This window comes from Acanthamoeba castellanii (assembly GCF_000313135.1).
Source record: "Acanthamoeba castellanii str. Neff unplaced genomic scaffold scf7180000084730, whole genome shotgun sequence".
Lineage (NCBI taxonomy): Eukaryota > Discosea > Longamoebia > Acanthamoebidae > Acanthamoeba > Acanthamoeba castellanii.
The window spans coordinates 54,764-80,235 of NW_004457598.1; the positions used below are offsets into that span (position 1 = coordinate 54,764).

At 57.9% G+C, this 25,472-nt stretch overlaps 9 protein-coding genes across 9 annotated transcripts; 1 reads left to right on the plus strand and 8 right to left on the minus strand.

Moving 5' to 3' along the window:
- Positions 1 to 50: 50 nt before the first annotated feature.
- Positions 51 to 3,783, minus strand: ACA1_384580 (uncharacterized protein; the record flags this gene model as incomplete). The annotated part of the gene is made up of 10 exons (XM_004347055.1): positions 51 to 587; positions 677 to 824; positions 896 to 987; positions 1,073 to 1,342; positions 1,526 to 1,893; positions 1,974 to 2,124; positions 2,219 to 2,869; positions 2,994 to 3,094; positions 3,207 to 3,558; positions 3,721 to 3,783. Coding segments are annotated over 10 exons (2,733 nt in total), but the record flags the coding sequence as incomplete, so codon positions are not given.
- A 991-nt stretch (positions 3,784 to 4,774) lies between these two features.
- On the minus strand, positions 4,775 to 6,109 carry ACA1_384590 (RAB1B, member RAS oncogene family; the record flags this gene model as incomplete). Its single annotated transcript, XM_004347056.1, has 9 exons — positions 4,775 to 4,784; positions 4,873 to 4,976; positions 5,047 to 5,100; positions 5,198 to 5,275; positions 5,358 to 5,433; positions 5,558 to 5,577; positions 5,658 to 5,705; positions 5,810 to 5,904; positions 5,998 to 6,109. 9 exons carry the CDS (start codon positions 6,107 to 6,109, stop codon positions 4,775 to 4,777), a joined length of 597 nt encoding a protein of 198 aa, XP_004347106.1.
- A 462-nt stretch (positions 6,110 to 6,571) lies between these two features.
- On the minus strand, positions 6,572 to 8,534 carry ACA1_384600 (uncharacterized protein; the record flags this gene model as incomplete). The annotated part of the gene is made up of 7 exons (XM_004347057.1): positions 6,572 to 6,717; positions 6,789 to 6,876; positions 6,960 to 7,006; positions 7,085 to 7,578; positions 7,677 to 7,891; positions 7,980 to 8,165; positions 8,262 to 8,534. 7 exons carry the CDS (start codon positions 8,532 to 8,534, stop codon positions 6,572 to 6,574), a joined length of 1,449 nt encoding a protein of 482 aa, XP_004347107.1.
- A 982-nt stretch (positions 8,535 to 9,516) lies between these two features.
- On the minus strand, positions 9,517 to 11,037 carry ACA1_384610 (uncharacterized protein; the record flags this gene model as incomplete). Its single annotated transcript, XM_004347058.1, has 1 exon — positions 9,517 to 11,037. The coding sequence occupies one exon, from the start codon at positions 11,035 to 11,037 to the stop codon at positions 9,517 to 9,519; it is 1,521 nt and encodes a 506-aa protein (XP_004347108.1).
- A 247-nt stretch (positions 11,038 to 11,284) lies between these two features.
- ACA1_384620 (Fbox domain containing protein) lies at positions 11,285 to 13,321 on the minus strand (the record flags this gene model as incomplete). The annotated part of the gene is made up of 11 exons (XM_004347059.1): positions 11,285 to 11,623; positions 11,704 to 11,786; positions 11,869 to 12,032; positions 12,105 to 12,232; positions 12,340 to 12,459; positions 12,494 to 12,522; positions 12,596 to 12,660; positions 12,736 to 12,810; positions 12,903 to 13,003; positions 13,076 to 13,187; positions 13,293 to 13,321. The coding sequence occupies 11 exons, from the start codon at positions 13,319 to 13,321 to the stop codon at positions 11,285 to 11,287; spliced, it is 1,245 nt and encodes a 414-aa protein (XP_004347109.1).
- Positions 13,322 to 13,758: 437 nt separating this feature from the next.
- Positions 13,759 to 16,243, minus strand: ACA1_384630 (Short/branched chain specific acylCoA dehydrogenase, mitochondrial, putative; the record flags this gene model as incomplete). Its single annotated transcript, XM_004347060.1, has 14 exons — positions 13,759 to 13,820; positions 13,912 to 13,991; positions 14,064 to 14,168; positions 14,278 to 14,358; positions 14,429 to 14,642; positions 14,718 to 14,795; positions 14,899 to 14,964; positions 15,039 to 15,124; positions 15,205 to 15,308; positions 15,407 to 15,525; positions 15,625 to 15,680; positions 15,771 to 15,829; positions 15,925 to 15,969; positions 16,145 to 16,243. 14 exons carry the CDS (start codon positions 16,241 to 16,243, stop codon positions 13,759 to 13,761), a joined length of 1,254 nt encoding a protein of 417 aa, XP_004347110.1.
- Positions 16,244 to 16,527: 284 nt separating this feature from the next.
- On the minus strand, positions 16,528 to 21,531 carry ACA1_384640 (RasGEF domain containing protein; the record flags this gene model as incomplete). Its single annotated transcript, XM_004347061.1, has 21 exons — positions 16,528 to 16,626; positions 16,727 to 16,931; positions 17,009 to 17,125; positions 17,192 to 17,289; positions 17,381 to 17,474; positions 17,549 to 17,680; positions 17,787 to 17,908; positions 17,993 to 18,127; positions 18,218 to 18,262; positions 18,443 to 18,476; positions 18,569 to 18,700; positions 18,800 to 18,861; positions 18,977 to 19,031; positions 19,124 to 19,245; positions 19,408 to 19,536; positions 19,648 to 19,782; positions 19,871 to 19,980; positions 20,092 to 20,175; positions 20,312 to 20,456; positions 20,572 to 20,823; positions 21,007 to 21,531. The coding sequence occupies 21 exons, from the start codon at positions 21,529 to 21,531 to the stop codon at positions 16,528 to 16,530; spliced, it is 2,832 nt and encodes a 943-aa protein (XP_004347111.1).
- A 586-nt stretch (positions 21,532 to 22,117) lies between these two features.
- Positions 22,118 to 23,669, minus strand: ACA1_384650 (rieske [2fe2s] domain protein; the record flags this gene model as incomplete). Its single annotated transcript, XM_004347062.1, has 11 exons — positions 22,118 to 22,134; positions 22,227 to 22,329; positions 22,373 to 22,444; positions 22,524 to 22,618; positions 22,692 to 22,767; positions 22,861 to 22,926; positions 22,997 to 23,077; positions 23,173 to 23,199; positions 23,279 to 23,394; positions 23,422 to 23,446; positions 23,562 to 23,669. The coding sequence occupies 11 exons, from the start codon at positions 23,667 to 23,669 to the stop codon at positions 22,118 to 22,120; spliced, it is 786 nt and encodes a 261-aa protein (XP_004347112.1).
- A 158-nt stretch (positions 23,670 to 23,827) lies between these two features.
- Positions 23,828 to 25,180, plus strand: ACA1_384660 (the record flags this gene model as incomplete). Its single annotated transcript, XM_004347063.1, has 2 exons — positions 23,828 to 24,811; positions 24,905 to 25,180. The coding sequence occupies 2 exons, from the start codon at positions 23,828 to 23,830 to the stop codon at positions 25,178 to 25,180; spliced, it is 1,260 nt and encodes a 419-aa protein (XP_004347113.1).
- Positions 25,181 to 25,472: the final 292 nt, after the last annotated feature.

A 25,472-nucleotide genomic window follows, 5' to 3' on the forward strand; every position in this document is an offset into this window, starting at 1 on the left:
GTGTTGTGTGTGTGTGTGTGTGTGTCGTTGTGAAGGCGAAGTGAGTACAGTTGAAGCTCTGAAAAGAGAGGCAGGATGGGATTACCGATGTTGGGATTGGCCGTGAGGAACATGTCGACGGCGTACTTCTTGGCGCGCGTGTCCTCGTGCTTCTTCTTGGCGTCGGAGTCGTCCTCGTCGCCGGTGAAATCGCGCAGGTAGGACGGGAGGGCGACCTCCTTCTTGCCGGGCTCCGGCCCGCCCTTGGCCTCGGCGCCGCGTGCGGTGCCGGCCGTCAGCTTCAGGGCCGACACGATGGCCGCGCCCTGGTTCTCGAGCTTCTCGACGCCGGCGGCGTCGTAGCCGTCGCGCACCTTCTTGTGGCCGGGCCGGGAGACGGCGGGCAGCGACGCGATGAAGTCGTCCCACTTGAGCGACAGCTGGGTCTCCAGCGAGTCGACCTTGGCCTTGACGACGCCCTCGTCGCGCGCCTTGGCAAAGTTGATGGTGGAGAACCAGAACCGGTCGGCCTTCATCGACTGCAGCTGACCGCGGCGGCTCGCTGGGACCTCGCGGATAGTGCCGCGGGCGTCCCTTCCCCAGCCCGTCTGTAGTTGATGTGTGGTGTGGTGTGATGGTGCGATTAGAAGGGTTTCATCATCGTCAGAAGCAAAACGAAGGCAGAATCGAGGTTTACCTGGCGCGTGAGGAGGGAGTTGGGGTTGGCCTTGGGCCTGTCAAAGTCGAGCAGGGCGCGGGCGAATCCCTTGGCGTCCTTGCTCACGTCCTTCTTGGCGTCGCCGTTGGTGGCCGGCACCGCGACGGGAGCAGCCGCAGGGGTAGCCCTGTGAAAGGCACTCGGGTGAGGTGGTGTGGTGTGGTGTGGAAGCGGAGGGCGGTGCGGGTCAAATCGTACGTCGCCTGCTGGTAGCGAGGGCCGTTCGTGGGGAATGGATTGAAGCCGGGAATGAACGTCGGACCCTTCCGCTTGATGTTGGGTACGCTCATCTGGACCAGTCGAGAAAGAAAGAAAAGAACGAAAGCGACGTCAGCCCCAGTTTCGCGCTTGAGGGTTGGGGCGGTTGTTTGTTACCTGGATGAGATGGGTGCCCAGCATACGCGACTTCTCCTCGGCGCTCCTGGTGATCTTGGGGGCGCCACTACCACCAGCGGCGCCGCTGCCGCTGCCGCCCTGGCCGGGCACCATGGCGCTGGAGAGGGCCGAGTCGAGCAGGGACGGACGGGTGGAGGGACCCTTGCCGCGCGAACGACCCACGGTGGGCGGCTTCTTGACGACGGTGGTCGAGGCGCCACCGCTCGCCGCAGCGTTCGGCGCGGCCTTTTTGATAATCTGCTGGGATCCCTGTTTGCGCGGCTGTATGTATCAAATATATGGATATACATGGAAAAACATTCGAATACACACATAAAGATAAAGAAAGAATATAAAAATATAACAGTACGTAACAAGTAAAGTGGACAAATCAATCAAAAAGACAAAAAACAATAAAGAAAATCGGTTGTTAGTGAGGAGAGGGGTGGGTACGGTGTGGGGCAGGTCGTCCTGGTCGGGCTTGGTGGAGGCGAGGCCCGACGCGGCCTTCTTCTCCTTGTCCTTGCCCTTCTTGGCCCGCTCGGCCTTCTCCTTCTCCCGCTCCTTCCGCTTCTCCTCCTTGGCCTTCTCCTTCATCTCCTTCTCGAGCTTCTTCTTCTCCTTGCGCTCGATCTCCTTGCGCTCCCGCTCGAGCTTCTTCTTGTCCTTCGTCGTGGCCGCCATCGACGCCGACGATGTGAGGCCGGACAGGGCCGCGGCCGCGGCAGCCGCCGAGGCGGCCGTGGGGCTCGTGGGCGTCGACGGCAGTCGGTCGGAGCTCGTCGTCGGTCGCAGGCTGACCTCATCGCTGCTCTCCTCGCCTGGCGATCGCGCGCATTAGTCGTCGACAAACGAAACGAAAAACAACTCGTTTGGGAGAGAAATGCGAAGAATGCCGTACTCTCGCTGGTGCTGTCTCGGGCGCCGTTGTCGCGGGCAAAGTCCTGGCTCTCCCGGTCCTTCTTCTCCTTCTCCCGGTCCTTCTTCTCCTTGAGGAGCGCCATCTGCTTCTTGGCCCACGAGTCCACCATCGACTCCTTTCTCTCCAGGGGCTAGCTCGCACGCACAACACACACCACGCACACGACATAGGGTGTCAAATGCAGATCATGGCCGCTCATGAGAGTTGCTGTGGCGGTGGCGTACCACTCTCTTGCTGACGACGGTCTTCTTTAGCTTGTCATCGTCGCTCCTCTCCGCGTCCTTGTCCCTGGCCTCCTTGGCCCGCCGCTCGCGCTCCTCGCGCTCCCTCCGCTCGGCCTCCTCCTTGTCCCGCCGCTCGCGCTCCTCGCGCTCCCGGGCCTCGCGTTCCTCCCTCTCCCTCCGCTCGCGCTCCCGGCGCTCGGTCTCCTCCCGCTCGCGCAGCCTCTCGCGCTCCTCCCGCTCCTGCCTCTCGCGCTCTTCGCGCTCCTCTCGGTCCCTCCGCTCCTTCTCCTCGCGCTCGCGCTCCTCCCGATCCCTCCGGTCTCGTTCCCGCACGCGGGCCTCCCGCTCGCGCTCCTCCCTGTCGGCCCTCTCGCTTCGCTCAGCCCGCTCACTACGTTCACTGCGTTCGGACCTCTCCGACCGCTCGGGGCGCTCGCTGCGGTCGGAGCCGCGCTCGCTTCTGTCTCGCCGCTCCTTCTCCTCCTTCTTCTTGGCAATCCGCTCCTCGATCTCCTTCTTCTTTCGCTCCAGCTCCCGCTTCTTCTTCTCCACCTCCTCCCGCGCCTTGGCCTTGTCCTCGGTGCTCGGTTTGTCGAGCTTGTGCCGCGACGAGCCCCGCTCGGATCTCCGCTTCTCGGCCCGCAGCGCGTCCTGCAATCAATCAGTAAACCGGCTTAGCTCATCACGGCGCTATAGAACAGGCAGGCACGACTCTCGGTCGAGGAATATGCAGAAGCCACGCGCAGGTGGGTGGAGTTGAACACTGCGAGCGTACCACGTCCTTCTCCGAGGTCTTCCTGCGGCGAGCGTCCACCGTGGTGGCGACCGAGCTTCGACGAGCGGCCCTAAGCTCTCCGTTGACCCGATCGTCGTCATCTGTTTATGATGAAGGGAGGAATGAAAAGGTGAGACCTAGACCGCTCTGGATGTGCAAAGAAAGAAAGAGAGAGAGGACGAGAAGACGAGAAGAGAGAGAAAAGCGACGGACCGTCAGAGTCGTGCAGGTTGAGCTTCCGTCGCTCGCGCTCTTCGCGTTCGCTCTCCTTGCGTTCGTGTTCGGCCTTCTCCTCGCGCATGGCCCGGAAGGACACGCCGGAGCCCGATCGCTCCGTGGTCGGCCGCTCCGTGGTCGTGCCGCGGCTGCTACCGGGCGAGGGCGCGGGCGACCCGATCCCCGAGCCCGACGACGACTCCCCGCGCACCGAAGAGCCGCGGGAACTGGACGACGTCAGGGTACGCTTGCTCCTGCCCGCGTCGTCGGCCTTCTCTCTGTCGCGCCTCTCGCGGTCTCGGGTGGAGACCCGGCTGCTCTCCTCCTTCTGCTTTCTCTCCTCTTCCTCCTGAGGTGGTTTGTGTAGAAAGAGTAGAGACTGAAGATGAGAAGAGAGAAGCGATTATAGAGGAGATGGAGCCTAAGGCAGAGAGAGATGCGAGGGGGGGGGCGAGAGGTGCCTTGGCCTGACGCCTGAGACTCGCTGCTACGTCAGTCGTGTCCACCGCACCGGAGAGGCGGGACCCTCGCCTGGCAAATGGGTTCCAGCTCTTGCGCTTCTCGTGGCGGTCATCCCATTCCTCCCCACTTCCTTCTTCGTGACTCATCTCTAAGTCGACTTCTGCAAAGTCGAGAGGGAATTAGCGTCGCTCGGAGGAAGTGCAAAAAAGAACGAGTGTGGTCTCGCCTTGGTCGGTGGCTTCGCGAAGAAGGGGATGATTTTTGAGATGGTTGTTGTGGAATTTTGTACGGCAATAAATGAAACGGAAAGTGTAAGAAATGCTTGAGGGGGCGGGACAGAATGTGGAGTTGATGCAGTTGATGAGCGGTCCAGCTTCGAGTGAATGTGGCCAAACGAGAAGACCGAAGCAAGCGAAGACGAAATTCGAATTAATTCGCGGTTAATTGGTCGGATAGCGAAGAGAGGAAGCGACGGTGAAGTAGAAGAGGTGTAGTAAAGATTATGTGTGGCGCGCTGTAGATAGCGGTAGTTACCTAACCAACAGCTTGGACCTCCCCTGGCCAATCTTGGGAAGCTGATCTTTTTCTCCAAGTTACCGACGCGTAAGGCAGAACAAGAGGATGAGAGGATTAGCGAGAGAGGGCCGTCTTTCCTGATCCCCTCGTCTTCTTCTCTTCTTCCAATAGATGTTCTCTACGGCGCCGCGTATCGACTTCCTCTTTTCTCTGTCCTCCCGCTCTTGGTGTTGGTTTCCCCAACGGCGTGGGTTGGAACTCTGCAAGTGTCGACAAAAAATTCGCTATTAGGGATCTCATACCAGCGTGCATACCAACACGCGAAAATTCGGTCAGGCACGATGATAAAAACATCGTGCGAAGGCGGGAGCTCGAACGTGAAGGAGGAGATGAACACGAACCCGTGGCTCGTTTGGCCTGGTCGTACCACCTCTACTGTCACTCTTGCTTGCTTGGTTGAGTTGCTTGATTTTTCCCAATTTATTTATACAAAAGGATTGAAAAAGGGAGCAAGCAAAACCAAGAGGTGTAAAAAATGACCAACCTGGAGGCAACATAGAAGAGGACCACTTGAAGAGACTTCACCTTCAGTGGATCCTGTACGAAGAGCGTAGCGAGATGACGATGAGACCGAGGACAAACAACGCCAAATGCGCACACCACCAGGGAGGAGAAGGTGACGGACCTGGACTTGATGGTTTCAGCGAGAAGGAGGAACGCCTTGTTGACATTATCGCCGTCCTTGGCGCTGGTCTCGAGAAAGAGCGCCTCCTTGTTCTTGGCGAACTCCTGAGCTCGCCGTGTGCTGTGAGGACACGGCTCGTACGGCAACAGAGGAGAAGATGGCGATGACACATACCTTTGCCTTTCGCTGGTCAACTGACCTGTCGTCATCCAGATCGCTCTTGTTACCCTGCAGATGTGTGCAGCGTTAGATCCGCCAATAGACGTGAGCGATTGATCAATGTGAACGAAGGCCACAAAAACGAAGAGGAGGAGAGAACACGTACGACGATCATGAGGGCGGCATTTGGAGGGGCGTGCATCTCGACCTCCTTCAACCAATATTCGTTGATTTGCGAGAAGCTCTGTGGACGTCAAGCGAGGGTGAGCATCAGAGTATTAATTGTGCGACGTAGCTCTAGAGGTCGATCTGTCTTGCTAACTTACCTTGGGGTCCGTGATGTCGTAGACCACAATGACACCGTGGGCGCCGCGGAAGTACGTGTTCGTCACTGTCTTGAACCTGCAAACACAAAACGAGCAAACACGATCATTTGTGAGCATGACGATTCACGCTGTTATCTTTTGCCCCTTCATCCGGACACAACGTGAGCTGATCCCTCTGTGGGTTGTGAGGAAATGAGCACCTCTCCTGTCCGGCCGTGTCCTGTTCGATGCGCATACACGAAGGAGAGCCGGGATCAGTGCGCGATGCTACGAGAGAAGGAAGAGGAGGGATCACAGTACCCATAGCTGCAGCTTGACCACCTTGTCGTCAATGTCCACCGTCCGGATCTGTGCAAGCCAAGCGCGACCAGCGGAGCGCAAAGGGTCAACGAGCGCGCTTGGGCGGAAGGTATAAAGAGCAGGCCTAGGTCGTTGAGCACAAACTAACATACCTTGAAGTCAACGCCCACGGTAGTGCGGTAGGTGTCCATGAATTCGTTGTCCGCGAACCGTCCCAGAAGCGACGACTTACCGACTCCCTGGCTTCCTGCAGATCCCCAATTTACGACAGATAAATTTTTATCAAAATGAAAATGCAAGCCAACGTGATTGTGGCTAAAATGTGGTTGTGGCGCAGTACCGAGAAGTAGAATCTTGAAGAGATAGTCGTATTCGGACGTGCTTTCGAATTGGGCGCTGGAGAAGCCCTTGCCATCGCGCAAGCTCTCGCTGCTGGCGTGGCTCAACTGCATGGGTGGCTCTTTCTTGATTCGTATGGGGTCCTCTTCCTCTCCTCCTCGATTGTATCCTTGGTTGCCTCCCCGACCTCCATCTCCCCTGGACTCATTCCCTCCAGTTCCTCTATCGCCTCCGCCATTTCCTCCATTTCCGCCCGATCCTCCGGCGTTTCCAGCTCCCGCTCCCGTCATCTTTGAGCTATCACAACCCATCTTGTACGATCGTTCTCTGCAAAACAAGTCAAGATTTGAGCTCGCCGCAGGCGAACCCCAAAAGAACACAAAGAGAAAACATTTTCCTCCCACTTCTGCGACCGCCTCCTTAACTGACGAATGGTCAACGCTTCCACAAGGAAGTGGGTGAAGAGGAATCATTGGCCAACATAGTGGCCAAAACGATAGTTGGAGGGAGGCAAGATGAAGAGAGCAGCACTATGCTTGCTAGGCTGATGGTGATGATGACGAAGACGATGGCCATCAGCCCTGAGCCTTGAGCGAATCCCCAGAGGCGCGGGAGGAGGCGGGGACAAAACGAGAGTCGAGGATGGACTCTACGATCGTCGTGAGCATGTTCACGTCGGCGATGAAGTTGATGATGGGGGCAGGAGCCTGTTCGGAAATTCCTTGGGTCGAGAGAGGCAGAGTAAGAAGGGATGAGGTGGTGAAGAAGAAGTAGAAGAAGAGCGATACATACCCTCTCGAGAGGTCATGGCGATGCAGCCGTGGAAGGTGAGGCCCAAGCGAGCGGAAGTGTACAAGTTCAGGTGGCGAGAGGTGATCAACTGAGGCGACCGAGGGTGGAGAGAAGGCGTCAGGGAATCCAACCAAACAAAAAGAGGGCTGCGCTGTCATGCGGCGATCGTACCTCGACCACGTGCGCTCCTGGCCGTGCAGCGAAGAGGTTGATGAAGCCTAGAGGTCAACGCCAACGAATTAGCTTAGTGAGTGCATGTGCGTGCAAATGGAATCCGAAGATGTTGTGACGAGCACCTGCTCCATGAGGACCCATGATGATGTCGGCCTCGCTGAAGAGCTTCATCCCATCCGTCGCGTTCATGTGAGCGTGATGCTCGATGAAGTTGATCTTCAGATGGCCCGTTCGATAGTGGTCGTCCTCCTGGATGTCGACGTCCTCCTTGTCTTGTGTGGACAAACGCTGAAGCTTCGCCGGATAAGCGGCGACGAGGTCGAGGATCGCCTCCTTGACCTCGTCGTAGTTGAGAATGATCCGTCCCTTCCACCCGTGGGGCTTTCGCACCATGAAGAGGATGTTCAATTCGATGTCCTCCTTGGGCAGACTGACCTTCGCCGGATCGTCGATCGCCAGCACGCTCAGCCGCCGGTCCTCCGGCACCTCAAGGGCGTTGAGCAGAGTCTGCGAGATCAACTGCGTCATCCCGATCGATGGCACGTCGTTGCGTTCTACGTATTGCGTATAGTAGACCACATCAGCCTGCACCTTCGTGTTCCACAGCAGACGATCCCTGTAATGCATTTGTGGTACGTGGGAGCGCAAACAAGTTATAGGTCCGAATCAACGACGCAGAGAGCATTAGCACAGAAGGAAAAGCAAGAGACGTACTCGGATATGTTCAGGAACGCGTAGAGGGACTTGATCAGAGGATTGGGGAACTGCCAGCCCAGGTGGATGTAGATGTGCTCGTTGGCCTGGACGTAGGGCAGAAGCGTAGACAAACGGAAGTATTCGCTCACCATCATGTGCCAGAACATGACCTGGTGAGTGTGCGATATCACGACCACCTCCTTCACCTTCTTCCATTCTCCGTCCTTGGAAGTCTGTCGAGACACACAGTCAAAAGGATGAGTCGACATGGAGAAAAAGAACGCCACGTTTGAAGTGATGCCAGCGACCGCAAGCGCCTACCTGGTTCTTTGCTGTGGGGAAGTATTGATGGCGGAAGTCGGTCAGGTTGAACGTGTCGGGCCACATGGAAATGAAGACGTCGTCGCCAAGCACGGAGCCGGCCTTCGTGATCCAGGCATCGTAGACCACGCCCACCGCCGGCGGGTGGACATTCTGGCCTCGTCGCAGTATCGTCACGTCGTTGTACTGAACACGACGAAGGAGGCAGCGCATAGCAGCGGACATGTCAGAACAGTGCGCCTCGAAAGTGCATTCAAGAAGAGTCTGGACCGAAAAGCGCACCTCCTCTTTCTGAAAGGCCGCGACCAGAGGCTTCAGTACGTCCTTCTTCGTTCGGTAGAGAGCGAGAGCAGGGCCGATCGAAGGATAGAAGCGAGGAGGCTGGTAGAAGCGATAGTAGCGGTCGAGCAAGGTGTAGGAGTCCATGTCCGCGCACATCGAGTTGAAGGCGGAGCACGGCAGCGTGTAAGAAGACTTGGCCGCTGCACTCGGCATCAAAAGAGACGTAAGCATCTTGCGAAGGAAGACGAGAAAGGCCTTGAAGTTGAGGGACATGCATCATCGTACCACCCCAGAGTTGGTGCAGGTTGTAGTCGGAAGCGGGGAGAAACTGCAGCAAGCAAGGTTAGGCGCAGCCGACAACGCAAGAGACTTGGAGAGTAAGCAAGCGCAGTACCGTGGTCACTTTTACAGGAGACGTGGTGGCTTGAACGTTCTTTGTGAAGGGCCAACCAATTGACACGACGACCGCCACGATCGTGGTGCGGGGTGACGTCAGGTTTCAAGTAAACGAATGAACGAATAGTCCCCGAGCTGACGGATCCTGAAGCGCCCGGGCAAAAGGGAGAGGACGTACTCGTGTGGCCTTGTGGCGGGTGTATCTGGCCATGACCTCGTCATGCGTCTTCTTCGGCAAGGAGGGCGCTTGGGTTGTTGCGGGCTCTGCAGGAGCGCTGGCGCTGGCAGCTTTCGGAGGCGGTGATCTACTCGCCGGCGGTGCTGGCTTTTGGATTGACGGCTTGGCTTCGACGGCGTTGGGCGAGATTATTGAAGAGGATGTAGGCGGTGTTGACCTTTCTTCTGGCCCGGCTCTGAGCTGAGCGTCCAGGACGGCAGTGAGGCTGGTCGGATCTTCAACGGGGCCGTGCGAGCTGAGCGTAGCGAGCCAACCGAGGAATAAGAGCAGCATGAGGGCCAGAGCTCCCTGCCACCAGATGCGAGCGAGTGGTTGCATCTTTGGCGCGCAGAAAAGATGGCGGGGAAGATTTTAACAACAAAAGATCAACGGGGTCGGAGCTAAAAGAAGTGGGCAAGGACAGACGAACCTTGAGGTGAAGGCAATCAATCCAGCTAGGAGAAGAGATTGACTCTGTCTTCTTCTTCTCTCAACAAAAAGTGTACACGTAGCGTCTGCTTGCCAGGGCTATGACCCGCAAATACCAAATGGCCATAAAACTCGGAGCTTGGTAGGCACAAAAAATGCGAAGAATCCAACAAAATTCGCTATTAAATTGCTCCGCTGGGCAAAGGGCACACGCTACAAATTGACGAGGGCGTAGGCGCTCATGAGGGGAATCGATCGGCCCTTCAGGCCCGCCGAAGCGTCTGCGTGATGATCGTGGACGAAGGCGGCGACCTGATCGTGGAACCACCCGACGCAGGCGTCGGGCAGGCCGAACAGGGTCATCAGGGTGAGCATCTGCAGCCAGCGCTCGATGCCGCCGCGCTGGTAGCGCTCCCAGCAGGCCTCCAGCGGAAAGGTGCGACCGCACACGCCCTTGGCGACCAGCCGGGCGTGGTAGTCGGCGAACAGGCGTCGCTCGTGCTTGCGGCGGAGCTCGGGCGAGGCGTTGCTGATCATGAACTGGGCCAGCTCGGTGAACGGGCAGGCGATGCCCACCTCGGGCCAGTCCACCATGTACACCTTGGACCCGATGCGCGCGCCGTCGCCTTCGCCGTCGTCGGCGGTGCGCTCGCGCCCGGGCACCCAGAGAATGTTGGCCGCGTGAAAGTCGCCGTGGCACAGGGTGAAGGGCGTGGTGGGCTTGGTGACATCGAAGCTGCGCTGGTAGGTCTCCCAGCTGGTGGCGGCCAGCGAGTCGTCCATGGCACGCACCACCTCGTCACTCCACTTGACGCCCGTCTTGCCCTGCTCGATCGTGCGCTTGATCCCGAGCCACTTGCTGCGCATGCCGTCCATGGCCAGCTCCCACCGGGCGCGCTCCCGGCCCTGAAGCCACTCGGCGGCCTTGAGCCACGAGTGCCCGAGCAGCGACTCGTCGCGCCAGAACGCGGCGTGGACGTCGGCCATCGCGGCGAACACCTGCTCGATCATCTGCAGGCCCACCGATTCGGTCTGGAGCTCGGCCGGGAAGCCGCCCTTGACCGGACCCCAGCACTGGTTGCCCAGCACATGGCTGCCCAGCCGCGCGCCGGTGGTCGACAGGTCCTCCATCACCACCACGAAGTCGCCCGTGGCCCACGAGCCGTCGGCGTGGTACACCCGCGGCACCACCGACCGCACCTCCTGGCGCTCGGTGGCCGACCCGAGGGTGGCCAGGTTGGAGGCGAAGTTGCGGTAGAAGTAGGCCTCGCGCGCGTTGCCCAGCAGGATCGACGACAGGCGCCGCGCGAAGACCGGCGTCAGGGTCTTGACCACCAGCGAGCGCGGGCGGTCGATGTTGTCGACATTGTCGGCACTGTCTTCGTCCCAGGTGAGGAGGAGCTTGAACATGGCGCCCATGAAGCCGCCGCCCAGGCCGTCGCCCGAGACCTCGACGTGCCGGAGCTTGCCCTCGGTGCCTAGGAAACTCTCGGCCCAGGCGATGAGCTCGGCGGGCGGCGGCAACGGGGTGGTAGGCGACGAGGCGGCCAGCGCGCTGGCGATGCGGTGCGGCACGCTGCCGGCCGCGCGCCACTGGCCCCAGCGGGCGCGGAGCCACGACCACCGGTAGAGGAAGGTGTAGCGCCAGGCGGCCGAACCGCCAGACGCACGGGAGGCGTAGACCGCCACCGCCGACACCACGGCGATGACGAACAGCAGGAGGTACCCAAACATTGTGTGTAGGTCAAGTGGCGCGGGAGAATGACAGCCCCGGACGCCTCGACCTGTTTTTCCTCCTGTGCTCTTCCCTTCTCTGGTGGTTTTCTCAGCTGTGTGCAATTAAGGAATTCGCTGAACCATCCTCTGGAATGTCGATAAATTCTCAAGAGAAGAGGGAGAGCACAGAGATCTTGGTGTACGGTTGGGGCTAAAGTTGGGTACAAGAGCGGAAGGGGACTGTTGGCTGTTGGCGCTAACAGGGCTAGAGGTCGGAGTAGTGGTTGTAGTCGAAGATGGTGAGGGTGGATCTTGTGCCCACGGCCAGCCTGTGGTCGACAAAGTGGAGGCACGCCACGGCGCTCTGCTGCGACAGCGTCGACAGGCACTTGCCCGAACCCATGTCCCACACCTGGTCAATGGAGGAAGAAGGTGTGAGCACTTCACGGAAGCCACCGGCTTGAGGTGGAGAGGTCACCTTGACGGTTTCGTCGGACGACCCGGAGAGAACTTTGTTGGCGTCGAACTGGAGGCAGCCCACGGGTCCTCCGTGTCCGGAGAACGTGCGCGTGCATGGCCGCGACACCTGCCTCATGTCCCATGCCTGCACGCGGCGAAAAGAAAACGAATGTGAGCACTGTGGATTCACGGTGGCATCGCGACACTCGAGATGAATGGATGGACCTTGATGACTTTGTCCAGCGAAGCGGTGAGCAGCAGGTTGAGCGACTGGTCGTACTGCAGCGATGCGATGGACGCGGCGTGGCCTGAACGGGACGAAACAAGCAAACAAAAGCCGGTTGAGCGCAAATGAATGGTCACATGTGCTGCAACAGGGCGGCGAAGTACCGGTGATGGAGCCGACGCATTTGCCCGTTTCGATGTCCCACACCCGAGCCGACTGATCGGCGGAGCCCGTGACCAGGAGGCCGCCTGCGAAGTCCAGGCACCAGATCGACCCGTTGTGGCCCGTGAGCGTCGAGAGGTGCTCTCCACTCGCAGACGCCCATATCCTGGATAGCGGCGTGGGGGGGGGAAGCGAGCGTGAGAATCGTGAGAACATTGGCGTGGTTGGCACTCGGTACCTGACGGTCAAGTCCTGCGAGGCGGTGGCGAGGATCTGCTGGTCGAAGCGGAGCGCGCACACGCGCTCTGTGTGGCCCGAGAGGGTCTTGAAACACCGGCCCGTGTCTAGTCGCCAGTATTTCACGTCCTGCATGTGGTGTGTAACGAGAGCGAGATTCAGCCCATGGTCCTCTCGACATGCTGCAGTCATTAATGACGGGCGGGTAAGGACATGAGTGCAAGGGAGGAAAATACGTGGTCGTCGGATCCGGAGATGATCTTCTCGTCGTCGAACTGCACGCAGCGCACGGGACCGTCGTGGCCAAAGAGAGTGTTCGTACTTGTCACTCGCTCGACATCCCACACCTTCACCACCTGCGCTTTGAGTAACAGCAAGTGTTGGAATCACAAACTCGTAGGCACCGAACGGAGGAGCAGCTGGACAATAGACAGACAGCAAAGAAAAAAAAAGAAAAAAGTTGTGAAAAAGGTGGTGCCTTGTCGATGGAACCGGTGACCATGGTGTTGCCCTGGAGCTTGACCGACGAAATAGGGCACACCGTCACCGGCGTCCACCTGGTGGGACAACGGCAACCCGACGATGAGTTAAAAAATGGAGAGCTGGCGCCAGGGTTGGGCGTGAGACGGTACCAGTGAGTGCCCCTGTTGAATATGCAGCGCGGTGCGAAGTGCTTGGTCGCCCAGTTCGTCTCGTAGCGCAACCGCCTGTGGAGAATGAACAGTAAGAGGCAGTGCGGTCAGCCAAGCTAACCTGATCGTGTGCATTGTTGGCCTGGCCAGGTGGGTGGAGTGGGTACTTGAGGTAGCGCTCGATCCACGAGGTGGTGTCCTGCAGGTGGCGCGGGACGGCAGCGTTCTTGCCGAAGCGCTTCTCGTACTTCTTCTCCCACACGGACAGCTGTTCGAGCAGACAGACAGACAAGTGAGCCATGAGACCGACGTGCGCGTGAGAGCTGCCGAGGGAGGGCACCTCGTCTGAGATCTTGCGCCAGCGTTTAGAGGACGAGACGAAGGCCCACAGGTCCTTTCCATCAAGGAATCCCATGATCAACGCGCCACATTCCTGTGGCAGCTCGCCCAGCCTGCGCCAATTGATACCGTAAATGCCGGCAATCATTGTGAATGGCATTGAATCAAAATTCGAAATGAAAATGAAATCAACAACGATGTGCGAACAAGGGCTGTACCAGGCTGCATTGCTGACCGACTGGCTCATGTTTTGCAAATGGCTCCTTCAATCGTCGCAAGAAATGAAAATGAAAAGTAGAAAATGAGACTAATGAGATGAACAGCAGAGAAGAATGATTTTACCTTGGGCCGTATATTGCCCTTCTTAAAGATTGAAGGCTTCAAGCGCACACAGCGATCAAGTCTGGCAAACGACAGACCCTCTGCGCCCAGCTCTGTTTGCCGTTGGTGAAAAGCACAAATTGGTGTTGGCACAATTCGTTCTCAATTTGTGACCCTCACCAGCTCTCCTGTAGGCTCAAGGAGCTCCAGCCATCACTTTGTGTCTCATTCCACACAAGCACATCACATGTGATCAGCAGCCACATCACACTGAGCTTCTTGCCTTTGGGGAGCCCCAAACATTTGCAGTTGCAACTGGTTTATGTTGTGGAGCAAAGGGAATAGGTGTGGCGATCGTAGCGCTCACTTGTACTGCTGCTGGATGTACTTGGCGATGGTCTGGAGCTGGATGTTGGACGTACCCTCTGGGCGTGATTGTGGTCAGCGGACTCAACGACACATACGCGCACACGCACGCACACACCGCACAAAGAGAGTGCTGAAAAGCCGACTTACCGTAGATCTGTCCGATCTTGCAGTCCCTGAAGTACTTCTCGACGGGGAACTCCTTGGTGAAGCCCACACCTCCCATCAGGCTGCCAGCGAACACGCGTTGGTGAGCGTCTTGCCCATTTCGCTTGGATGTCAGAAGGGGTGGTATGGCGTACTTGATGCACAGGGAAGCGACCTTCTCGGCCACCTCCGAGGCGCGCAGCTTGGCGATAGCAGCATCGATGACGAAGGGCTGACCAGCCTCCTTCAGGCGAGCAGCACTACATACGAGGCCAAAAGCCCAAGTCAACAAAGGCCAGCAACCAACGCAGCAACCACAATTACGGGCATCTATGGAAGACTCGAGGAAGAAGAAGGGTCATCGCGTACTTGTAGACCATGAGCTTAGCTGCGAGGATGTCAGAGTACATCGACGCGTACTGGAACTGCACGCCCTGGAAATCGGCAATGCTGCGAAGAATGTGAAGAATCAGTATAGCAGTTAACGATTAAGACTACGACGACTGAGCGGTTAGAGTACCTGCTGTTGAAAGCCTTGCGCTCGTTGATGTACTTCATGGTGTGGTCGAAGCAACCCTCGGCAACGCCCAGCATTTGCGCGCCAATGCCAATGCGGCCCTCGTTGAGCGTCTCGATGGCGATCTTGTAGCCCTTGCCCACCTCGCCCAGCACTTGGCTCGCCGGCACTCGGCAGTTCTCCAGGACCACCTCGCACGTCGACGACGCCCGAATGCCTGGAGAAGTGCGAATCGATCAACCACAGAGGAAGCCAAAGACGATGCAAAGGAGGAAGAAGAAGGGGGTGGTACCCAGCTTGTCCTCCTTCTTGCCGATGCTGATACCCGGAGTGTTCTTGTCGATGAGGAAAGTGGTGATTCCCCTGTGACCTATGGAAGACGGAACCGAGAATCGATTGACGCGCAGTAGTTGAGTCCCACACTCAATCACTGTGACAGCAATGAAGATGAAGCCGGTCAGGTGGTGGTGTACCGGCCGAGGGATCCACAGTGGCCATGACGAGGAACAGACCAGCCTCCTTGGAGTTGGTGATCCAAGCTGGCGAGAGAGCGGGGAAAAAAGTGAGATCAGAGCAGGCGAGAATGGTCGCCAGCATTTGGGCTTGGTGGTACCCTTGGTGCCGTTGAGCAGGTAGCCGTCGCCGTCCTTCTTGGCGGTCGCCTTGAGGGCGAAGGCATCCGAACCACAGCTCCACTCGCTGCGGTCGACACGCAAATGGGTGAGCCCCAACCGAAACGTTTGCAAGAACAATCACAGAAAAGAAATGCTGTTTCGTACGAGAGGCAGAACGAGCCGACGGTGTCCTGGGCCAGACGGGGCAGCCACTGCTCCTTCTGCTTCTCAGTTCCCCAGCGGATGACCGCGTTGTTGACCAGCGTGTTCTGTGTACACACAGACAAACACGGTCATTATTATTATTATTATTAATTATTACGAATTATTATGGATTATGATTTGAACGTAGTGTACGTGCCTGGACGTCCATGAAGACGGACACCGAGCCGTCGACCTTGGCCACTTCCTCGATAGCGAGGATGGCGGACATGAAGGACATGCCGCCGCCACCGTACTGCTGCGGGATCTCGATGCCCATCAGACCTGCATTGCCGCGCACGTTCGGTCTAAGCACGACGCACACGCATAGAGAGGTGCCCAGGATACGACATCAACGCGCCTTTGAGCATCGAGCGCACGTACCCTGCTCGAAGCACTCCTTGACAAGCGCAGGCTCGAGCTCGCTCTTCTCGTCCATGCTGCAGGAGGAGGAGGAAGAAGAAGAATAAGAAAGGTGAGACCGCCGGCTGAGCTTTGGTGTGGGTGCAGGAGCTGGTTCAACAACGTACCTCCTGACCTTGGGGCCGATGCGCTCCCTCGCGAACTGCTCGACAGAGCTTCGGAGCATCTATGAGGTGTGTATGAAGACAGCACGACAGTCAAGCTCAAGAGTATTACGGCGTCACACCAACCTCGCCAGGTGCGCCGGTGCCACATGCGTACCTCCTCATCCTCGCTGAGGGTGGTCACGGCAGGACGGGACGCCTCCTGCACCCCAAGACAAGTAGAAAGATGGTAAGCGGGAAATATCTTTGGAATTGATTACGATTGATTTACTACAACAAAAGATGATGGGATTATGAGCCAGTTCGTCACTGCCGCGCGTGTCGAGCTCTACGCATCAATTGGGTGGGGTGGAAGGATCTTGGTGGGGGGGTCGTACGGAATGGGTGGAGCGGAGAGTGCGGACAGAGGCACGCGTGGAGGTGATGGCGGTGGTGGCCAGACGCTGCGAAATCAGGGACGAACTGATTCTCCTCATTTTGCTGATGTTGTCTCACGCCGAATCTGAACGATTGGAATAATGCAGCATTGAATCAGCACCTTCTTGCCATTGCGTTTTTTTGCCAACGACAAGTGGGTCCATGCAAAGGAGTTCAAAATCACGACGTACCGGTGGCTTGCAGATGAGATAAAATAAAACAATGATTTATAAAACCAGAACTATGAACGAAACGCCAGTTGGGAGATAGGCGGGGATTGTCGACAAGGAACAAGAGCGTAGTGTACATTACTTTGCATTGATGATGCCACACAAGTTCTCTCTTACAGGATATCCTTTCGCTCGGCGTCGCGAGGCTCTCGCTGCAGGGAGAGGTCGTAGAGCTCGTCGTCTTTTTTCATCGTAAAGTTGGTTAACAGGCTCTGTGGGGACGAGAGCTCAGTTCACGAGTACGAACCATCACACGCACACCGCACACGCACACACCGCACGCGCGCCCACGCACGCACGCACGCGCCGTACCTGGATTTGAGGCACCGGGTGGAGGTTGTAGGCGTTCTGTTGGTAGCGCGAGATCTCGGAGATGACTCGAAAGAGGAAGCGCCGCTTGGTGAAGTTGATGAGCCCGCGTATGGTGTCCGGGTTGCCGTCCTCGATGAACGTCAGGTCGGACAGGTGCACGCCCAGGTACGGAATGCACGGCGGCGCCGATTGACTCAGCACGTCACTGGCGGAGTTCGATGGGTCAATACCGAGTCATCGGCCAGTGCGGCAGCGGTGGCGGCGGCGGCGGTGGTGGTGTACCGATAGGTCTTGTAGGCGTTGTCGCCGCGCATGAGCAAGTTGAGGTGCTCCAGCGTCTTGTCGGCCTTGCGTGACACCTCGGCTCGGGTGTAGGCCAGCCGGTACACCGGGCCAGACCTGCGTTCGTGTGTGTCGTGTTAGGCCCAAGGCACAGCGGATGTGGGCGGGGGAAATGGCACAAACCTGATCCCAGCTAGGAGGGCCATGAGCGTGTTAAAATTCTTGAGATTGTACAGGTGCTTGGCGATCGATGCGAATGTCTCCATGCACTTCACTCGGTCCTGTTATGTTGAGAGAAGGGAGTCATTTCGCCCGGTTCGAATCGATGACGCACGGCCAAAGCACTCATGCTCTCTCTGGAAGCACGGGTACCTTGATCCGCTCGTAGCTCAGCAAAGTGGTCGACACCCACATGCAGAAATCGTTGAACGCAATGATCATCTCGACCACGTGCGGCGCTTTGTGTCTGTGCGTGTCAAGCCACACCAGAAGCATGAGTCTCTTTAGCTCCGAATCTTGAAGCCCAATCGCTACGCGTACCGATTGCGGGCAGAGGACCAGGCCTGGCCGAATAGCTCCGATGCGCGGATGGCCTTGAAGCGCTCGAACTCGATCAGCGTCAGTTGTCGTGCGATCTCCAACGCCGGCACGTCCCACAGCGACAGCGTCGGACTAGAACACGCATCGTCAACTCCAGTCATGATTCGTGTGTGCGGTGGTGCGGATGTGTGCGTGTGCGTGTGCGGAGCGCAGGAGGGTGGTTATTGTGGCCGCCTACCTGCAAATATTACGGGGCACTTCGGGCTCAGGCGGCATCTGGGGAAATATGTTGGCGTGTCCGAGCTCCTCTCCGCGCAACAGGCGAGCCCGTCTCGTGATCGACATCACCAACGAGTGGGCCTGTGCACACGAAGAAAATGAAATTATTCTACCATCAGCCAAACGCATTTGGAAAACACAATCAAAAGTTTCAAACAAACGAACCATGGGAGCGTAGGCCGGTTGGCGCTGGCGCAGGAGGCGCCCGCGCACGAACGCGAGGAGGAGGTCGACGACACCCCTCGGCAGCTCCTCGTAGTTGGCCTCCACCCACTTCTTGAGCACCGAACAGATGCGGGCCTACAGAGCACACGCCCGGCAATCGTGCATTCACGTGGTGAGCTCGTGGCGTGTGCAGTGCCGTTGATTGTATGCGCGCGTGCCGCTTACCTGCTTTGCGAATGTGTCTGCATCGATATCCGGCTGTTCGTTCGGCTGCTGCGGCGCGGCGGTAACAGTCGTGGCGGTGGGCGACGGTCCCAAAGTCACCGCCGAGGACGCCAACGGAGACACCAACTACGATCGCACGAAACAAAATAATAATAAATAATAAACAATAATAACAACAGTGAGTCCCACAGTCTGAGCCCAACCGCACACAAGGCAAGAGCGCACCTGCTTCGCTGGTTTGACGATTATGTTCTTGATTCTGTGCGTGCGTGCGTTGTGTCGATGATTAGAAACACGGTGGAGACTAACCCGTGTGTAAGCCACCAGGTGGAGAGGTTGATGGGAACGTACCGTTGCGTTTTGTGAACGACCGTGACCGCGGGAGGCGGTGGGGGAGGGGGAGGCGGGGGCGGAATGAGAATTGCTCGCGGCTGCTCCTTGATCCCCCGCGACTCTCCCACGAAAATTGCGCTCGCGCTCGGCCTGTCGTCGCATGAGTGACGAGTGGCAAGATTAGCGTGCGGCGCACACACGAGCTGCACGAGTCCTGCATCACGATGGCGAGGCGGTGTATGCACATACTTTTTGCGTGTCGGAAGGGCTCCTCCGCTGGCATACAGCGCCGCCTTGTCCTTGCTGTATGTCTGTTGGTGCGGTGATAGCTTCAGTACAGGTTGTGCGGGCGCGCGTGTACATGCGTGTGCGTGCATGTGTGTGTGTGTGAACAAGGCGGAGAAAATGTGAGGGTTGTGTGAGTACGTCGCTCTCAGCCTTGGCTGTCCGCCAAACGCTGTTCTCTGGCTTGTCGCGCGGTCTGTGTGTGAGTCGTGTGGCGTTCAAGTGCCATAAAGGATTAGAGCCATTATTGCAATACCACGTGTGTGGGCTGTGTGGGCTGGCGTGTACGTGTTGATAGTCTGTCCGCGCTTGCGAGGTGTCGACGGAAGCTGATGCTCGCCCGAGGAACTGTCATCCGAGTCGCCCTCGCCGTCCACTCCACCCTCCTGGATCAGATGCCTCGTCGACGTCTATCGCAGACATCGTTAATAGAAACGCCACACAGACATCAAACATACAAATTAGAAGAGAAACACAAGCGATTCCATTTATGTACGACACACGACACACACGACACACACGACACACAAGCAATATACTAATAATGAATGTCTGGGCCTCTATATAGGTACCTTGAGGGACATGGATCCTAGGCACAGAGTGACTGGGCGGCGGGCGGCTTCGGGGGCCTCCTCGTCCCCGCTCTTGCCCTTGCTTCGCTCTTCTTCGTGTCGCTCCGCTCTTCGGGCGACTCTATTGTACTGCGGAGGAGGTCAATCATTAGGCGCCGAGACCTGATTGGCTGCTCGCTCGCCAACCAAAGGGCCAGGATTAAATCAGTTTTGGTGGTAAGTGGTTGGGCCAACACGCACCAATCCGATGATCTTGGCGAGTAGCACTTCGGAGGTCGTGAACGATGGGTAGGTGGCCAGGAAGGCCTTCTGCTCGTTCAGGTCCAAATCGTCGCCGGAGGTGATCATGTCCAGCAATCGATCCAGTGAGGCCGCCTAAACACACACAAAATGAATAAAAAATAATAAAAAAATTAAAAAATAGCCTGGCGGTGGAGAGTGGAAAAGATTGTCATGCGCGCACCTTGAATCGACCACCGTTGATGTGGTAGTAGAGCACCTCCTCCCCGCCTTCTTCCACCTCCTCCTCTTCCTCGCCTTCGAGTATTCGTTTGGCCTCCCACAGACCCAACACTGCACCACACACCACACACGCACCACCGCACACGCGGCACAGAGTAAGCTGTGTGTGTGTGTGTGTGTGTGTGTGATAGGAAGAGAAAGAAAGGAGAGCGGGCGACGTACGTCGGGAGGCGTGCGAGACGATGAGCGTGTTCCAGAGGCAATGGTCGTCCGTCAGTGTTCGCCATTTCCTGCAGACGCAGGCGGCTGCCGACAACTCCCGGATGTCGAGGTATGAAAATATGTGCAATAGGATCTGCGATACATGCCAGTGAGCAACCAGACGCGTCGTGTAGTGTGCGTGTCGTGCGTGTGTCACTTCATCGCTTAATGCGGCACGCACCTCCTTCGGCGATCTTGGCCACCGGGCAGCCGCTGGTGAGCGTGTTTCGCCGTGGGGCGCCGTCGTCATCGTCGTCATCCTCGATCATGCGCGCTGTCGAGCTGCGCCGTCGCCTGCCGCACACTTGACACGTGTTTCGCGGAGCCTGACACACGACACACGACGACCCACGACACGCCACACGACACACGACACGCGACACACGAGTAAGCCAATGGCTGACGAGCCAGAACACCTGGCGACCGCCTCGCGATGCGCACCTCGTTGATGATGCTGCACAGGCGGCACGACCAGCGGTCGACGCGCTGGGCCTCGTAGTCGGCCGACGCGCGCTTGTAGATGCGCACGCGATTGGAGATGTCCTCGTTGGTCTGCTCGGCCTCGACCCCGTCCTCGTCCTCCACCTCGCTCAGGAACGTGCGGAGCGACGTGCGCCACTTGACCAGCATCATCTCCTTGTTCCGCCGCAGCCAGTGCGTCGTGCCGTGCGAACCGCCCGACGCCGCGAACTGCTGCGAAGACGATGAAGATGAAGAAGACGAAGATGATGAAGAAGAAGAAGAAGGTGGTGACAACGATGAAGAAGAAGAAGAGGGGGAGGAGGAAGTGGGCGATGTGGGTGAGGTCGGGGAGCAGAGCGGGGTGGATGGGCCGGCGGAGCTCTCCCGGGAGGGGAAGGCCGAGAAGAGCGGCACGCTGAGCGGCGTCGGCGCCGACGACGGGTGGCCGTGGAGCAAGGACAGCGAGAGGTGCGGGATGGCCGGCGGTGTCGACGACGACGAGCCGGACTGCGACACCACGTGCGTGGTCGACGTCGACAGGTCCGTGCCACCCTTCTCCCTCTCCTTCCCCTTCTCCGCGTTCTTCCGCTGCTTCGTGCGGATCCGCTGGCTCTCTCTCACCGACGCCGACGCCGACGCCGCGCCGGGCGACGACTCACCGTCGCACTCCACCTTGGCCGCGCCCTCTTCCCGGTTGTTGGTGTGATCGATGTTCTCTTTGGCCCGCTTCTCCCGGTTGGCCCGCGCCTCTTCGCGCCGCGTCGACGACGAACCTCTGCTGCCCAGCTGTGGCGCCGCCGGCGGCATCAGCTTGTCTCCGGCATCACCGCCACCGCCCGCGCCACTGCCGGTGTCCTTGTCCTTGTCCTTGTCCTTGTCCTTGTCCTTGCGTCGCTCCTTTTTCGCTTTCCTGACCTTCTCGCCGCTGTCCTCCTCCATCACCAGCCCTCTTGAGGGCTGACCACCTTGTATCACAACTCTCTCGCTTCTCTTTCGCTATTTTCCCAGCTTGGTCTGGTGGGGCGAGGCAAGTGCAGTCCGCAAGTGGTCGAGGAATCAAAATCCTCTTCGCCTGTCCTGAGACCTGCACTTCACACCATGGATGAGAAGCAGCACAGAATTTGCAGAATCGATTGTGTTGAAGATACATTTTAATCTGCCCTTCAAACAAAGAAATCCAACCCGAGGAGGCAGCTGTACCAATGGATGAATAAATCTTATCCAAGATCTCTGAGAAGGTCTCCTTCACTTGGTCAGTGCTGCCCTTGTCAAGTGGCCAGTGGCGCACCTGGTTCTGTATTATGAATACTATGAATAATAATTTTATTTTTGCTGCGTGGTGCTGTCATTGGGCAACGCAGCGGCCCACAGGCGCGCACTTGTGGCTCAACCACTCAGCGCCACGCCAACACGCGAACATGTTTGTGAGCTGCTCATCAGGCTTGCTGCTCTTGATGGGGCGTCTTCTGTTCTTCTTCTCCCTTGGCGGGCTTTGGCAACACCAGCGGGACGTACCACTCCTCGGTCATGCCGGCCTTCTCCCTGTGCAATTTGTGCGTGTGTGGGTGGCGCGTGAGAACGCGAGGAGCCAAGAACGCAGCCGGCATGAAGTGGTTCACACGCAGCAGACGCACCTGGCCTGGTATTGAAAGGAGGCTTAAGTCCGCCTCTGAAGTTCTCGCGCACCACCTGGTGGAAAGTGGGGATGGGGTCCTGTGGTGCGAAACAGTCATTACGCTGCGCGCCTACATGATGACACGACGGCCAATGGAACACATACCAGGGGTGGGTCCGAGTGCTGGCACAGGTACGTGAACCACTTCATGCCGGCAGTGACGTGTGTGATCTCGTCCTGTGCTCGAACAACGAGCCGTGAGACAACGTTCAAGTTCATCAGATCAAGCTGATGGTGGGAAACTGCACAAGCGCACCTCGAGAATGACTTCAAGCAGATCGGCGGTCACCGGATCGCCTCCCGAACGAAATCGTGCCACGGTCGTGGGCATCTGATCGAGTCCTCGGGCCTCTGCGCATCACAATCATGAGTACCCTCAGCCTCCCAGAACTCTGAAAGGCCAAGGTGGCTTAAACGCGCGCACCATGGACCATGTGTTCGATGCACAGGCGCGACAAGAGGCTGCCCGAGGTCTTCTGAGCGCTCTCCCACAAGCTGTCCTGTTAGTGGCACAAAGCGCACACGCACCACCGCAAGGTTAATGGAACAGACAACGAACTGTTGGCCTCGAAAGGGAATGGAGATATGCATACGTGGGCGGGAAGGGCACCGTAGTGGGAGCCCAGCTCCTCGAGTCTCTTCTTGAGAAGCCCGTAGTGCTGAACGAGCGCGACAAGTGGAGGTATAAGTCGGGCGTAGCCGCACAGCGTATCAAAGGGGAGGAAGTACTACCTTGGCCTCGTCCGCAGCTATCTTCAACCAATCGGCGTAGAACTCGGCTGGGAGGTCGACCATCTTCTGGAATCGCACCTGATGAACCATACGGCCACGAAGAGAGCGATCAGCCCTCGTGGCGCCAAAGTACCAAAGTAGAGATACGCTGTAACGCCAACGATTGTTCGTACCATGATGTCCCAGCTCAAGTCCACAGCCTGTGAAGCACATCCATCACATGAGCAGAGTGAGTGAATGCGCTGCTTACAGAGAGTGCAGGTGAAGAGGTCGTCATACCATAGACTCAATGTGAACCAGCGAATGGACCATGGCGATACGGTTGGCCAGGCTGCCGCCCTTGCCCCGCTTGGGTGCCAGGTGCGGCGGGAGCAGCTCAACGTGCTCCGGGCGTGCTGGTCGGTCCGGCGCCACACCCGTACCTACGTTGTCCTTCGGCAATGCCCCCTGTGACACCCAAAATAACCAATAACACCACGTGAGGCGGAGCAGCTCAGGTCGCTGCAAGGCGCGTGGGCGAGATGCAATATTTATGTAAGATAAAGATGCATGAGTTTCGTACGGAATGCCAGAGATCCAAGGCGCGGAGGGTGTAGGCCGCCTTGAGGTCGGTGTCTGCCGTGTTGAGCACCTTTACTGCCCACTCAACCACCGTTTTCGGCTCTTCCATCTTGGGTCCAGCTTGTCTCCTTTCTTTTTGTTTTTCTTTTCATTTTTTTGGTATGGCGGGAAATTTTGGCGCGAACACCAGCAGCCCAAGAAGAAAGCCAAAAAGAAAGGGGCGGCACAGTAAATTGCAGAACTGATAGATTGAAGGAGTAGCGCAAGATGAACCCAGACGACGCAACGACGGAAGACGCCGAGGAGAAGATCATCAACGAGGAGTACAAGATATGGAAGAAGAACACGCCCTTCCTGTACGACTTGGTGATGACCCATGCGCTGGAGTGGCCAAGCCTCACCTGCCAGTGGCTTCCCGACAAGACGACCCCGCCTGGGAAGGACTACTCGGTCCAAAAGCTCATCCTGGGCACCCACACGTCGGGCGAGGAGCAGAACTACCTCATGATCGCTGAGGTTAAGCTGCCACTCGAAGATACGGCGATCGAGGCGGGTAAATACGACGATTCGAAGGAGGTGGGCGGGTATGGCGCTGCCGACGGCAAGATCGAGGTCGTGATGAAGATCAATCACGACGGCGAAGTCAACAGGGCACGCTTCATGCCTCAAAATCACTCGATCATCGCGACCAAGACCATCTCTTCCGAAGTCTTCATCTTCGACTACACGAAGCATCCGGCCAAGCCCGCCGACGATGGCAAGTGCAATCCCGAGATCCGATTGATCGGCCACCAGAAGGAGGGCTACGGCCTGTCGTGGTCGCCGCTCAAGGAGGGCCATCTGCTGAGTGCCGCCGACGATGGGCGACTGTGCCTGTGGGACATCAGCGCCGTCAAGAAGACCAACACGACGCTCGACGCCATGGCCGTCTTCCAGGGCCACCACGAATCGGTCGTGGAGGACGTGGCGTGGCATCTTCACCACGATTCCTACTTCGGCTCGGTCGGCGACGACAAGAAGCTTCTCATCTGGGACACACGAGAGGGCAAGCCTCGACATGCCGTCCAGGCGCACACCGCCGAGGTCAACTGCCTCTCGTTCAATCCTCACAGCGAGTTCATCCTTGCCACCGGTTCGGCAGATTGCACTGTCGCGCTGTGGGATCTGCGAATGCTCAAGAACAAGATGCACTCTCTCGACAGCCACCGCGACGAGGTGTTGGCCGTCCAGTGGTCGCCCTTCAACGAAGCGGTACCTGCTCCTTCCCCACGCGCAGCTGCGCCCAGCTTCTTGAGTCGCGTTATCACACCCTTTCTAATACGGTGGTGGGGTCCTATCGAACAGGTCCTGGCCTCGTGCGGTGCCGACAGACGCCTGATGGTGTGGGACCAGTCTCGCATCGGCGACGAGCAGGCGGGCGAGGACGCCGAGGACGGCCCGCCCGAGCTGCTGTTCATCCACGGCGGCCACACGAACAAGATCTCCGACTTTGGGTGGAACGCCAACGAGCCGTGGATGCTGGCGTCCGTGGCCGAGGACAACATCCTGCAGGTGTGGCAGATGGCCGAGAACATCTACTCCGACGAAGCCGAGCCCGTCGCCGACTCTGAGCTGGAGTAAACCTCCTCTCTCTCTCTCTTTCAACTCATTCTTCTCTGTCTCTATCTCTCACTTCAACACTACATCACACCGGCTTACCTTCTTCCTTCTCGTCTCCTTCTTCCTTCTTCTTTCCTCAGATCCAAGGCATGATTGGAAGGCTGAGAATGTCAAACCATGTGCTGGCGCATCTCCCAAACAACTGTTCATCTGTTCTCTACCCCCATCCCGCCACGCCCTTTGCTTCCACTTCGCGTTTTTACTGGTGTGGTGCGGTCCGCGTGCCGCACGTTCCAAGGGCGCGTGCAACCAC